The following is a 14,534-nucleotide window of genomic DNA, read 5'->3' as shown; positions in this document are numbered from 1 at the left end:
GGAACGCGGCCTGCCCGAGAGGCTGGCACGGTTGCGGCTCCTGCAGCCAGCGCCGCTCCTGCCGCTGCCTCCTCCTTCCGTGCCTCCTTCGTGCCTCCCTCCCGCCGTGCCTCCTTCCCTCCGTGCCGCCTCCGTGCCTCCTCCGCGCCTCCCTCCCTCTCTCTGTGCTTCCCTCCCTCCCTCCGTGCCTCCCTCCCTCTGTACCTCTCTCCCTCCGTGCCTCCCTCCCTCCGTGCCTCCCTCCCTTCGTGCCTCCCTCAGCGCCGCCTCCGCCGGCACAGCCGCGCTCTCTCCTTTGCTCCGGCGGCACTCGGCGATGCGGAGGGAAGGGATGGCGGGGGTCGCCGCCCGGCTGCTCGGGGCACTGTGCCTGGCCGCCTGCCTGCCCCCGGCGCTCGGGAGGGACGCCGGAGCGCAGTGGACCCTGGAGAAGGTGGGTCGCGTTCGCCTTTCCCAGGCGCTTCTTGCCTCTCCCTTGGTGCGGAGGCAGCGCCTTCCCGGCGGGCAGGGGTGAGCGGCTGGGCGCGGGGACGGCCCCATCCATCCTGCCCTGGCCTCCAACGTGAATCCGGGCTGGGCTCACCCTTGGCGCGGTCCCGCAGGTGAGGGTGGGCGGCATGGCTTTCCTCCTAAGCCCGAGCTTGGTGGCTGCAGAGAGCAGATCTTCTTCACACGTTTGGCTTTGTCATCTCGCACCGCCCGGGACCGGGCAGCAAGAGCCAAAAGCTTTGTCAGCGGCAATTACTGAATTGAAGAGGAAACCCAAACAGGGACGGATCAAAATCCGAAATTGTATTCCTTATAACATTCTACTATACTCCAACTTTCATTGTGACTATGGTGAGTCAGAGGACAGTGACTTAGTTTGAGCAGACATAGCTCTTTCAGCAGCAATGCACGGGTATCTAGGAAAAACAAGTAGGCATGGTGCTGATAGCTGGTACAAAATTGTTTTGAAAAGATATAATGCTCTAATATGTTGTAGACTCATACCATATTGTGTCTAATTTATACTGCTGTGTGTACTAGTGAAAAAAGGAATGTTGAGATAAGGTTTAATTAAACAGGAGTAAGCTTTAAACCACAGATTTCTCAATGTAGCAGCTCTTAGTGTTTCATTATGAAACATTAACATAGTCTTCTTCATAAAGAATTAAACCATGTGAAACGTAGGAGAGCATAAAACTGCAAACCATATTCAACTAAACACTTCAAGAATTTCCAAAGAGAAAATATACTTTTAGGGCCCTTCCCCAAGTGTTTGTAGAAGAGCTGAAGTCAAAGTTCAGCAAGAAGCAACTGAATTCCACAAATCCAGAGCACCATTCTCATCACCAATAGATCAGAGTCCAGGACAAGCTGGTAAAATGAAGCTTCCCTCACACCCTTCCATGCTTCCCCTTAATAATTCCCTTTCTCCTTGATTTTATTCACACCCCACCCCCCCCCCCCATCCAAGGAAATGTTGGCTTGTTTCTTTGTTTGTTAATGAGATACTGTTTCATTCTGCTCTATTAATTGTACCTTACACTACATACATATATATGTGTATAGCTCATATATAATATATATAGCTCACATATAGACTATATATCTGTAACACAATACATCTGTAATTATGCACAATACCTGTATATGTACCTATATAGTATATACATGTGGGGCTGAATCTTTAGTCACGCTGGTCAATGAACAACCACATAGCCCCAGTGCTCCTTTTTTCAGCCCCCATGAGCCCCAGCCCCTCACTCTTTAGCTGGCTCCATTCTGACCAGCCAATCTCCCCACCAGTGCTGTCAGTAGTGCCACAGAACCATCGCGCCTCAGCTCCTCCACCTGTGCACACACAAAGCGAGAACATCCTCCTCTTTCTCATTAAATTCCTGTCCTTCAACAACTTTTGTTCTTTCTCCCCGGAGGGACACGTGAGCCAGAAATTCAAAGTCCTACAGGTAAGCCTGAGTTACTTGTAGAACTCGAAGTTTTGCAGTTTTGTACAGCTCAGTACAACAGGATTAGTGACAACCCTGTCATGAATATACTGTTCTGCCTCCCTGTTGTGTCAAAGTAGGGATTGACCAACACTGTAAAGAATGAGTCACTTACAAATCTTATTTTGCTTCTCTTTTATTTCATAACCACTTTTGTAACTCCTTTCACTCCCCAAATTTGAAGATATCTCCATCATTAGAAGTGGAAATTGATTCCTCTCTTCTGAAGTATTTTCATGCATTTGTACTTTAATAATATTTCTTTGCCAAGTGATTTGATGACCCCAATTACCAGGCATGCTCTTCACCTGTTCAACTGCTGATTTTCTGAACTTCCTTAATTAAATTGTCCTCCTACACTCTTCTGAAGTACATAGCTTTAGCTTTTCACTCTCCCCTTACAGCCTGCTCCTCTTAAACTAAACAGCACCCTGACATTTTCTCTTCTCTGTGCCTCTTCTACACTGGTCTAAGTTCCACCTTATTAAATGTCTAGTATTTCAAAAGACTGTTTTATAACTTCCAAACTAATTTTACTAATTTCCAAACTTTCAAAAGTTCATGTTTATACCAGATGAAATGATATCATTTTTCTTTTTTCCTTTATCTATGTCTAAATTTGCTAGCATTGAAAATGTTAACTGCCTATCCTAAATTTTGGTGTCCTTACAGTCTTAAAATTCAGCTTTAAACACTGTATTAAAATTGGCACAACTAGATTCAGTGTCTTTGTGTCAGCCCTGTGCTTAATTTCACTGCTAAACCTAAGTAGAACTAGAGGAAAGGTTCACACAGAGATAAACAGCTAGGAAACCAGAGAAGGGTAGAATTAAATGCTTGCAGTGAAGTCTAGAAAATACTTGGGCTCATACTTGCTTGTACAAACACAAACGAAGTAGAAAAAAGTAAAATAGTGAGGCAACTCCCATTTTTAAACAATATTCATCACCTAGGGTAATAAGATAACTGGTAATAAGATACCTGACTTTTGAGGTCAGTTCACATTCTGGCCAGGTAATGGATTTTACGTGTCATTTCAGACACATGTGAAATGACACACATGAGTAGAAAACGAGAGTGAATTATTTCTTGTTAACACATACAATGATAGGTTTAGACTACAGATATTTATTAAAATGTCAGTTTCATGCAGGAGCAGCCCAAAAGCAAGTCAGCTGTTAAACAGTTTGAAGAAAGAAAACTAATAAAATAAAAAATGCCATTGTCCTCCAGTATAAAGTATGATGTGCTCATATTCCATTTTCTCTTCTTTTGCTCATCTCAGAAAGAATGACATAGGCAAGGTACATGGAAAGACAGCAAGTCTGATCAGTCACGTAAGGCAGTTCTGATCAAAGAAGAAATAAAGAAAGCCATATTTTTGATTAGGAGAAAGACAGGAGTAGAGGGAAGACCCTGTGATATAAATGAGGAATGGAGTGATAGTGCCTGAAATAGGAATCTGTAACAACAGTAGTGGCACAGGAAGTTTCAGAGGAGACAACTGCTAGTGATTGGATAGGTTCAAACCTGGTGTACAAAGGGGCATTTGAGGTGTCCTTGGGAATCCCACCTGGCATTCAGCTATCTCTCCAGAGCACTATGGAGCTCTTGCACATCTAAGATGTGCATTTGCCATCTACATAAGGATGTCCCAAGCATTTTGGGTCACCTGATACAGCCCCAAAGGCCTGTGCTTGGGCAACAGAAAGGAAGTCACTTGGGAGGCAGGTCACATACTAGTGGCTGCCACAGGAGACGAGCTGTCGGACCTGAGGTTAACCCATGTGTCACCAAGCTGACAAATACCCCAGCTAGCCCCAGATGAGCCACAGCATTCTGTGCAGTCACACTCATTCTGCCACTGTGGGTAGAGACCACAATGACACAGCTAGCTCCCTCTGGGAGTGAATTACCTTAGGCATTTCTTTGCAGTACACAGCATAAAGCTAAATATTACTACTACTGGAAACAAAGCTTCTGGTGTTTGTCTCAATAGAAACCTCGGTTGAAGGCGGAGTGGTTGCAGACATGACATGTATAATTTAGATATTAGGAAACAGAGAACCCATTCATAGCTTCAGGTTTTACAGCTAGATGGTAGGTAAATTTTTCTCCCATACTTTAAATACTAGCAAATTTTGTATGGAAATGAAAGATAGAGAAGCCAATCATTTCTGAGTGAACAGGGGTTTTTAAATTACTTTTGGCTGGGAATAAATCAAAGTAGCGCAATATACCATTTTTATTGTAATTCTAAAGAAAACTATGGTTAAAAAGGTCTAGTAATAGTTATAGCATTCTTCTTCTCTCTACCTTCTGCAGTATTCTCACCAACCAAGAATTTTAGGTTCTGATGCTATTCAAAAAGTTGTGGCCAGCACAGATATTTCTGAAATGTGGGAGAATGATTTGCGCCCTATCCTGATAGAAAGATACCCGGGATCACAGGGAAGTTACATCGTGCGACAGGTAAGACGACACTTCTCGACAATCTCTAAGAACATCTTTACTATATATTATCATTATAATTATTATTACTTGTATTCTGGTAACACCTTTGGTGACCCTCACCAAAGAGACAGTCCCACAGAAATTCCTTTAATTCAGTAGGATGAACTCTATCATTGAACTCTTATCACATGACACAGCTTGCACATCAGCTGACATTATTTCCCAGGGCTGCATAGCATGATGGAACATAAGTCTTTTTAAAAAAAAATTGTGTTTTAAATTAACAAGTTTGCCCCAGACTTGGTACCCAAAGTGGAATACAATGGTTGTCCTTTCCCTCACATGAGCAGGTTTTTGGTCACTGGTTCAAACTGGAGACCATGCATGGGATGAAATAAATGACACTTCTTCTGGAGAGGCCCTGTCCTGTGCTGTTACAGTGCCCTGGAGAGTTGCTTCAGATGGGTGTATCAACACAAAAGGGGATCAGAGGGGCCCAAAGAGGCAGGCAGATGAAATGGTCAGCACAACAAAGTGCAGCCCTGGTCCATAAACCACACCAGCTCCACTGGCCCAAGCACAGCAGTGTCCTGGTGCTGGACTAACAAACCAGGCTGCAGCTGGCCCCAAGTCAGTAAAGACTCCAGCATGTTGTCTTTGAGCCACAAGAAGCTACCACACAACGGGGTTGCTGCTCTGTCAGCACCTCTGCTCTGCACTCACAGCGTGGGCATCTTCAGGACAGTGTCCATGCTGGCTCTGGACCCCATTAGCCAAGAGGGAGGCAGACAATGGTACAGCTGAATTTACTAAAGACATTCACAGCATCTCACTAGCCTTTATCTACCCTTTGGGCACTGACTCAACAGCTCTAAGACAGCCCCAGCTACAATAAATTTATTTGCTACTCAGCAATTGGTAGATTGGAAAAATGCAGCCTTTTTATGCATTGAGTGTGTGTGTGCGTGCACATCTCTGTAGATTTAGCATTGTGGTTTCTTTAGCAGTACTCTGGAAGGCAGCCAAGTGAAAGGGGGAAAAGGAAGAAAAGCAAAAAAACATCTGAGCCTAGGTTAGAAAGCTACAGATTATATTCAAAATAAAATGGATCATCCTGTTGCAAGGTAACAGCATGTATTAAATTTTAAAAAATTAAGAGTCCTCTATTGTCAAAACACAATAATGGAGTTTGAAATGGATTATACTTCTTTGTTGAGACACAAAATCATCAGACTCCTTTAAGGGAAAAAGGCTACTGGGAACTCCATCCAGGCTTATATAGTGCCCTCAATCCTTAACAGACATCCTTCACTCTGCCTACTGATAGCTGATAGACCATACCATGTTGTAAAAGCTTTCAGTGGGTGACCACAAACAAAATGGAAGCTTGTTCTAGCACTAAAATCTATGGCAATATTGTTGTTTTTTGTCATTCCTACTGACTTCCCTAAGAACAGAACAAGTCTTCAAAGTCTATTTTCCCCTCAGAGGCTTTTCCTAATGTTTACTTAAAGAGAGAGGAATCTGCCTTGAAGAAGCTCTCTAGGGACCCATAAAAATAAGCTGCTCAACAGAGAAGCAGAGATGTCCCTCTAATATCAGTTAGCCAGAACTCTGGTTGAAGTATAGCTGGGGTTGTTAGAGGTATTCTCTTCAGGGAGGAAGATAGCTAAAATTAATTATTTGCCTTATAGATTGTCTCAATTCTTATCTTTATATGAGCTACACTTAGAGAATTTCATTTTAAAACCCTCTTCTGAAATGTTTTGTTCTTTCTTTAATTAAGAGAATCTACCTATCTGTTATGGCCTTGTAAACAATTTATGTCACTTGAAAGGTGGATTTTTCACAGAAGCTTAAAAGTCCAACCACCTCACACAACCAACCAACCCAAACAGCTTTTTTTTTTTCCCTTATACTTCTGTGGCATCTTTGTGTGGTAATTGTCTAAACAGCCACAACAAGGTCTCTGCAGCCAATTCTGACTTTAAATTTAAAGGCACATCTGAGTTAAGCTTTGAAAATATTAACATTAAATCTGTTCTAGTTACACCTGTAAAAGACGCTGGCCTGAAAACTTCAGAGATCAAGATCTTAATGTGTCATAATAATTGGCAATAATTCAAAACACCTTCAAACTCCAAAGAGAAAGGTCAAAGGGAAGAAACAAAAAGTAAATGAGGCAGTCAAAGGCTCAGGTAGCAAAGTTATACAATGATATTACATTTTTTGCAATAAAGTCTATCCTTTAAAACACCATGAACTTACAGAAATAAGCTTAGGAGCCGCTATTAATTAGCTAATAACAATTAGTCTGCAACGTCTTTCTGAAGCAAGAAATATTAATCTGATTGTTTTTTATAATTGCAGCATATCAAGCACCGTCTTCAAACATTAAAGGCTGGTTGGGAAATTGAAGAAGATACATTTCAGAGATACACACCATATGGCTATAAAACATTTTCAAATGTTATTGGCACTCTGGAGCCCTCTGCAAAACGCCATCTCGTGCTTGCTTGCCACTACGACTCAAAATTCTTTGGACAACAGTGGCAGGGCAGAGTGTTTGTGGGAGCCACTGATTCAGCTGTGCCTTGTGCCATGATGTTGGAGCTGGCACGGGCCCTGGATAATGAGCTGCAGTTAATCAAGGTAGTTCTTTTGTTTCATTTTCATTTGCCTTGCCAACAGCAACAGGCCTCGGGGCATTTCCACATTCTTTTCCTGCATGCTGGGTTCTCTGATTGCTGTGCTTGGAATAAATCTTCCATTGACTCCAAGAACAAACAGAGATCAGTATCTACTACTCTAAATTATATTTCACATTAAAATTTCTTATAAAAAGGGTGGATATCTGAAAGTTATCGGTATAAACATATACCATATAAAAATAACAAATGATACATGAATAATAGATCTTTCGTAGACTTGGAAAGGTGTAATGCTACTTTCTATCTAAAAGGCACAGAACCTGACACAGAAGTTCCTATCATATCCAGTAACATCTAGGATCATTGAAAAGTTTTGTTGCATTTTGAATCCTGCAGAAATCTCTCCGTTGTATTCTGCTTTGAGACACAGATGAACTAATTGTTGTGCAGAAGAGTCACACTCAGGTCCCCCCATCCCACAAGGATTTCAAGTTTTTCTTCTTATTTTTTTTTTTTTTACAAATTTGAATGGTTTATTTATGAAAGAAGTATAATGTCATCAGTCTGTGTTACCTATGCTATGAGAATCTGTTTCAAAGGGCTGCAATTGCTAGGCACAAAAATCTGTTGAGCCTACAAACTCTTAAAGTCTGTCGGATTACAAATTTGTAGGATTACGGATTCACGAGTGCCATCTACTGGTTCAGTATTCAGTATTTACAGAAAAATAATTCTCATACATTTACAGAGGTGTTACAGGAAAAGGTCTCTCAAATGTGAGAGACACTTTACAAAGTGTCAGGAGTACACTCAGCTCAGCTATTAGGATTACTTGTCAACAGGAATTTCCAGAAACTGATTTGGTGCCTTCTGATATGTGAATATTTAAGAATGAGAAGATGAAGATTATGCCAATATTTTTAATCACAAAACAAAAAAAAACCTCCTGTAATACAGAAGCTTTCATTCAGAAGCTTCATTTATAATAAATGTGCCTGGTGATTATTTATGAAACAACCTGCTCACTGACTTTAAGACTGGCATTTTTCACTATGAATACACTATTTTACAATGAAAATTGTTTTTATCATCTAAGATGATAGCATTTGACAAAAAGGCAACTAATTACTTTTCACAGGCCACCACTTGTACAGTCTGTTATCAAAATATACTTTGGGATCCATCTGCTTAATACATTAGTTATGATGCTTTTGCTCTGCTTATGGTAGCACAACAGACTTTGCTATGTTTTCAGCCAAATCTATTTATACTTTGACTTGAAGCTGTGATTTTTATGTTGGTGCTTCTCCAGTTATAACTTACTTCTCCAGAGTTAGTTTAAAATTATTGGGCAAAGACTGTCTTCATTATTAAAATGTGTTAAGCAGTAATAGTAAAAATAACACAAGTACTACATTCTAAAACTCACATAGCACTGATACAGTTTCCTCCAGAATGTAATGCAAAATGACTGCTGCCCACAGAGCTCTGTCATGTGCAAAGGACAAAGGGCAGCACGCCATTGCCATTAGAGAAATCAATATACCACTGTGAGCACAATCAATACCATCTTGCCTGCATGACTGACATTTTATAGAAGCTTCTGTTCAGATTGCATCAGCTCCAGCTATTTGGGAGTTGTAGCCCATGCAGGACATGACTGCTGCCAGTGACCCCATCTTTTTAACCACATCATGCAATTTTACTTGAAGCAGTGTTAATTCATAGAGGGCTTAAAATATTTATAGCGACTGTCAAGACTACAATTCTCAAACTGTTCATTTATTGGAACCAGACTGGCATTTTCTGGGCTATGGATTATTAGGAAATTCTGACAATTCAATTGAGGCTTCAGATAGTAGACTCTCTCTACACTAGGAAGAAATTTCATACAAATGTCTTTTTTGTGACATTAAACACATTTATCATATATATTCTCAGGTTTTAGTGCTGTTATATTTTGGTTATTGAAAGGAAAAGACATATCTGACATATCCACTCTCTTTGTTCTGGTTTAGCACAAAATTACCTCAGTGATTGCAAATTCCCCTGAATTAAAAGAAGGGGCTGAAAGAACCATCAGCTTGTCAAATACATAATTCACCTCCACTGATGCACAGCTGTAGCAATTACATTAATTCTTGTGATGCAATCAAATAATGATATTAGCACCTCCCATCAGGTGTTGTTACTGACATGTCCCCTCATTATTTGAGATAATGTTGCTGCTACGTGGTTTTGCAGGTCTCAGGGCTCAGGTCATGTCCTCCAAAGTCAGAAATGAAACTTTTATCCAGTTTCAAAATTATATGAGACTGGAGAATGTGTCACTGTGTTAGATAAATAACAATTACCTTGACTGATGACTACCACTATTACACCATAATAACATCCAAAGAAAGGTTTGCATAGGGAACCTTGATAATACACCCTTATTTGTGTTACCTACATGACTACAGTATTTGCCCTTTATTTAATGTTCTGGCCAGAATCACTTAGTTTTACTTTTAACTTCCTCCAACAGGCCAGCTCAACATCAAGACCAGACCTTTCCCTTCAGCTGATCTTTTTTGATGGTGAAGAAGCCTTTGTTCGGTGGTCTCCTTCCGACTCCCTCTATGGATCTCAACACTTAGCTCAAAAAATGGCATCAACTCCACACCCACCTGGTTCAACAACCACAAACCAGCTGCAGGGCATAGTAAGTGGCTCTTCCCTTTCTAAGGACTTTCCTCCTTAAGGAACAATAGTAAATGGCATTTGTAAAAATATTTAATTAATAGGTAACTGGCCAAATTCCCAAGAAACCACGACCCCACTGAAGTTAAAGGAAGAAGCAGGCTTCTGGAAACATTATGAAATATGTTAGAGAATTGGGAAGAGCTTTTCAGGGGATTAGACCTGCTGCATGCAAGTATGAGAAGCCATAGAAATATCAAAATACACAGTTTATTAGAATATAAACTAGAATACCCACCTTCTTCAGGAAAAGATAATTCAAAGTGATAAGGAAAGAGCACAAACAGCGTTGGCCTATGAACAAATCTCCCGTAGCTCAGTACTAAGCTACAGCAACCTCTGTATCCCTCTGATTCTTACTAACATTCTGCTTGTCTGTTCCCTTCTACTTTCCCTGTTTACTGCTGAGGCACTTCTGTCACTGCTTCTTGTGACTCATAAAATGGCTTTCCCTTGACAGACTTTGTTGTTCTCAGGGGAAAAAGCAATTTCCTCTTCTTTCTCCCCACCTACCGCTGTTTTTCTTTTAAAGAGATATAACACACAAATTGCAGGCTAAGCTATGCAGCCTGCTTCAGCTCGAGGAACAGAGGAATAGCCTGGCCTTGCCCTCCTTGGGAAGACAGCAAAATGAATCAGATTGGAATCAGGTTCTGCTAGTGAATTCTCCTCAGGCACCACGCTAGAAAGGCAGATCTTTGGCCAGGGCTAGCAAAGACCTGCTCATGAGCTATACAGGAAACCAAGAGTTTCATTGCTGCTGCTGATGTTATAGGAAAGAGTTCTGCACTAAACATTCTTTCTTGTCTAGGACCTGTTTGTACTACTGGATTTAATTGGTGCACGAAACCCGGTCTTTCCCAATTATTTTCCAAACACTCTTCGATGGTTTCAGAGGCTTCAAGCAATTGGTAAGCAGAAGGATATGGGTTTTGAATGAATTTCAAAACCAATTGAGTAGTTTCTGAATGTATTTAGCTCTGTAAATCAGATTTTTAGATTAATTTTCTGGTTTACAGTAAGAATCTTTGATAATGTAAATGTGAAATATTAAACCTATATGAAGATTTTGATACTTAGTTAATGAAACATCTGAGGAAGACTCTCAGACATTTGAAAGCAACAAAACAGACTATATTGCTGATTGTCATTCTGTGGCACTTGGCAACTGCTTCACTTCTGTGTTTTTGTTCTCACTCCTGTAAAATTATCGTAATAGCACCAGTTCCGAGGTCTTCCAAATATTAAACAAATGCAAAAGACAGTCACGACTGTGCCATGGAAAAAGCTTCCATGTGTGAGGAAAAATAATTCAAACATGCCAACATTCCTCATTGTCCAAAAATTGTAATAATCACTTTCATTGTGCATTACAGAGCAGAAGCTACACAACATGAGTCTGCTGAAGAATCACCCTGTTCAAAGTCAGTATTTCCACAGTACTTTACATCGAGGCCTGGTTGAAGATGATCACGTCCCATTTTTGTTAAGAGGTGCCAGAAATTCTTATAATTTGTCTATGTTCAGTAAGAATTGCATAATTTAGTAAATGAGCAAATGCATATGCTCCTGTTTTTTCAAGCTTATTTGCCGCAACTTGAGCGGCAAATCCAACTTTGCCGCTCAAGTTGTGGCAAAGTTCTGAATCCAACTTTGAGCTTTGACATAACACCTAATGGAAAAAATTGATTCCTTAGTGGTATGCAGCTGAAAAATCAGAGAGAAAAAGAAGTAAAACAGGAAAGAGGCTGAGAAAAAAAATGCTCCTCCCCAAAAGCAATTGGGAAGCAGAAGACTGATTTCATTCCTCTTTTACCTACAAGCTGCAGTACATATAGGTGGCTTAATGTGTGTGTATGTGTATATATATATATATATTACACATATATGCAGTGATACAGTTCCTTTACCTGAGGGCAACACTGTCTCTATTTTACAAAGTAAAAATAAGAAACCCTATTTTACGATTTATGTAGAGAACTAAAAAAATGCTTCAAAAATATTCAGTCTTAACACTTTCACAAAAACATGGTAATCAATTTTCATTTTGAGGAGCTGCAGTGATTTCTCTGTCTTTCTGTAGCTCCTAAAGATACAATGCAAAGAATCTCAAAAAAAAACAACAAACCCCATAACTCCCAACAAGTAGCTACAGATTACTTAAAAAAAAAAAAAAAAAGAAAAAAAAAAGAAGGAGGGAAAAGTATTCAAAGGAAAGGAAGGTAGCAGCTTTACACAATACACTCTTTAATGATAGGATGCAGTCACAAGCATCAAAACAAGAGAAGGTAAAAGGAAGCTGCAGGGACACACCCTATAAAGCAAGCTTATTGAGTAGTTACCTGACTCTGTTGCTAAATGGCTTAAGAGAACTTCTAAAATATTTCTTCTCCAAATTTCACTTTCCTTTTTATAGGGGTTCCAGTCCTGCATCTGATTCCATCCCCTTTTCCTGCAGTATGGCATACCATGAAGGACACAGAAGAAAACCTTGACAAAGCCACTATTGACAATCTCAACAAAATCCTGCAAGTGTTTGTACTGGAATATCTCAACCTATAAAAGACAAAACATCAACAAATTGTACTACATTCACACTACTGTTTGCCCACCTTCACACTTGCTATTTAATTGCATTGGAGAGTACCAATGTGAAGAAAAATGTGATAGCTCTTGCTAGACTGATTATTGATTGAGCTGTTCATGGCCCATTGATCCAGTAGCCAAATAAGATACCATTAAATAAGACCTAGCTCAGCCTGGAAAGAATGTGATCTTTCCACGTTTTGTGTCTGAATAAAAAACCTCTAGAATCTTTCCAAATTGTTATCACTGTTTTTTGTCACTTATTGTGATCCCAGGAGGGAATGCCTCATGACTTAATTGGATATTTTTACAAGGTGCGACCAACTTTTGCAGTGTTCAGCTGCAGAAATTTACACCATGTTATCAAAAGAGGCAAAAATCACACTATAGCAGACTTCTACTTTGGGCTGAACAAAACCACCTCATGCTGAAATGAGTTGCTAGAACTCCTGACACACAGATGTGATTTTTAATCCTCTCTGGTCCCTCTCCTCCTTCCCCTACAAAGGTGGCTGCAAGGGTTTTTCTCTGCAGACAGCTGACCCCCAGAAAACAGAACAATAACCCAAATTCAGCTTTGCCCCTATCATTTGTTGGATACTCGTTGATGGAGAAGGGTGGTGGGGGGGTGATGCCAACAGGAAGGTATGTGGGGGTTTCCCTGCGCTCTGACTGCAACACAGGAGACATAAACAAAAGATCAGGTGGTGTGTGGGAGCAATGACCCAGTACACACCATTCAGTCACGTGAGAATCATTCACAATTTGACCCAAAAAACCTCCAAACCACCACCCACCTGCTGTTTTTAATACAGACCACAACAAAAATACTCATATCAGCAAAGTGATCACTTTAGAAACTATAGTTTATCTAAATAAAATTTTAAAGGCAAAGTGTTATCAAAAATAAAATGTTATTAAAAGCAAGACAACAGTTTAGGCACCAAAAAGATACCAATTTAACAACCCTGTGCTTTTACATTCCTTACTGGAATTATTCAACAGATTTAGTGTAACACTGGCAAAAAGAAAGCCTGGAAGGAGATCAATGAAAACCAGAAGAACAATATTCAAAAGCTACTGACAGAATTATGGTTCCCACTGGTGAGAAAGGGATGAGAGCATTTTAAGGGGAAAAAAAAAAATCAAGCTGATAGGAGATGAACTGAGGGGAAAAAGTCAATATTTTACTGCTCCAAACTTCTTCCCTGCAAAGTTCTACCCTGAGCAAAGAGAATTAAAAAGGAGGTAAGCAATGGAGTTGTAGGCATGTCAGATTTGGCCTGTATTTTACCATTTTCCTAACGCAAATATTTTGGAACTTAAGACACTATTTACATCCATATTATAAAGTTGTTACAGAAATAGGTATTTACAGCAGTGAAAATTTGTAAATTTTTTCTATTACAGGATAGCCTGAAAATTAAATTTGATCTGATTTTAAATTTAATTCTGATTTGGTAGCTCAAAGATGAAACAAAAGCATTTTTTCTTTTCCTATCACTTTAACATTGGTGAGAAACATTTGTCTTACCTGAAACTTCTGAAATAGAATACTATGAAAATTCTAAAAAATTAGACAGATGTCTTTATTTTCAGGTATTACTGTATATCTGTGTAAACATATCAAAGCTTCTTGAACTCTTCATAATCAAATTCTCTTCTACCTCAGCCCATGAGAAAATAGTCTAGAAAATTACATTAAATCTTCTGAAGTTTGAATACTTTGAGCAGTAATAAGGCACCTTCATACCCTCCTAAGTAGTGAAGAAAGGTAACAGAATGGCTAAATATAGAAATAATAAACATGAATTCGTGTGGCTGATGTGTTTTGGTGAACTCTTGTGGTACTTCATATTTTGGAGGACCTCTGAAAAACGCAGTACATGTTTGCAGTGTGGACTGCTACTCTGCCTCTGAGAATTTGAAAGTTAACTTAAAACATGCTTCATTGTGAAATATTGGCTCAAGGGGTTGTTATAACTGGGAAAAGCCTGGGTTTTTTAAATCTCTATGAAGACTTAGCTGAAGCCATAATTTAACCATGTGGTACACCAAATCATGTCAATTTTGTCACTAAATTTTTACTGCCTGAGCATGCAGTAAAAGTTAT

At 39.8% G+C, this 14,534-nt stretch overlaps 1 protein-coding gene across 1 annotated transcript; it reads left to right on the top strand.

Annotated features, from left to right (window-relative positions):
• The first annotated feature begins 206 nt into the window (after nucleotides 1-206).
• Nucleotides 207-12,658, top strand: QPCT (glutaminyl-peptide cyclotransferase). Its single transcript, XM_066546633.1, has 7 exons — nucleotides 207-433; nucleotides 4,317-4,463; nucleotides 6,816-7,097; nucleotides 9,621-9,797; nucleotides 10,647-10,746; nucleotides 11,212-11,328; nucleotides 12,252-12,658. The coding sequence occupies exons 1-7, from the start codon at nucleotides 317-319 to the stop codon at nucleotides 12,395-12,397; spliced, it is 1,086 nt and encodes a 361-aa protein (XP_066402730.1). The 5' UTR covers nucleotides 207-316; the 3' UTR covers nucleotides 12,398-12,658.
• Nucleotides 12,659-14,534: the final 1,876 nt, after the last annotated feature.

Source organism: Molothrus aeneus, chromosome 3, assembly GCF_037042795.1.
Source record: "Molothrus aeneus isolate 106 chromosome 3, BPBGC_Maene_1.0, whole genome shotgun sequence".
NCBI classification, from domain to species: Eukaryota; Metazoa; Chordata; class Aves; order Passeriformes; family Icteridae; genus Molothrus; species Molothrus aeneus.
The sequence above is the reverse complement of the archived record's forward strand: the minus strand, read 5'-3'. Positions and strand labels throughout refer to the sequence as shown.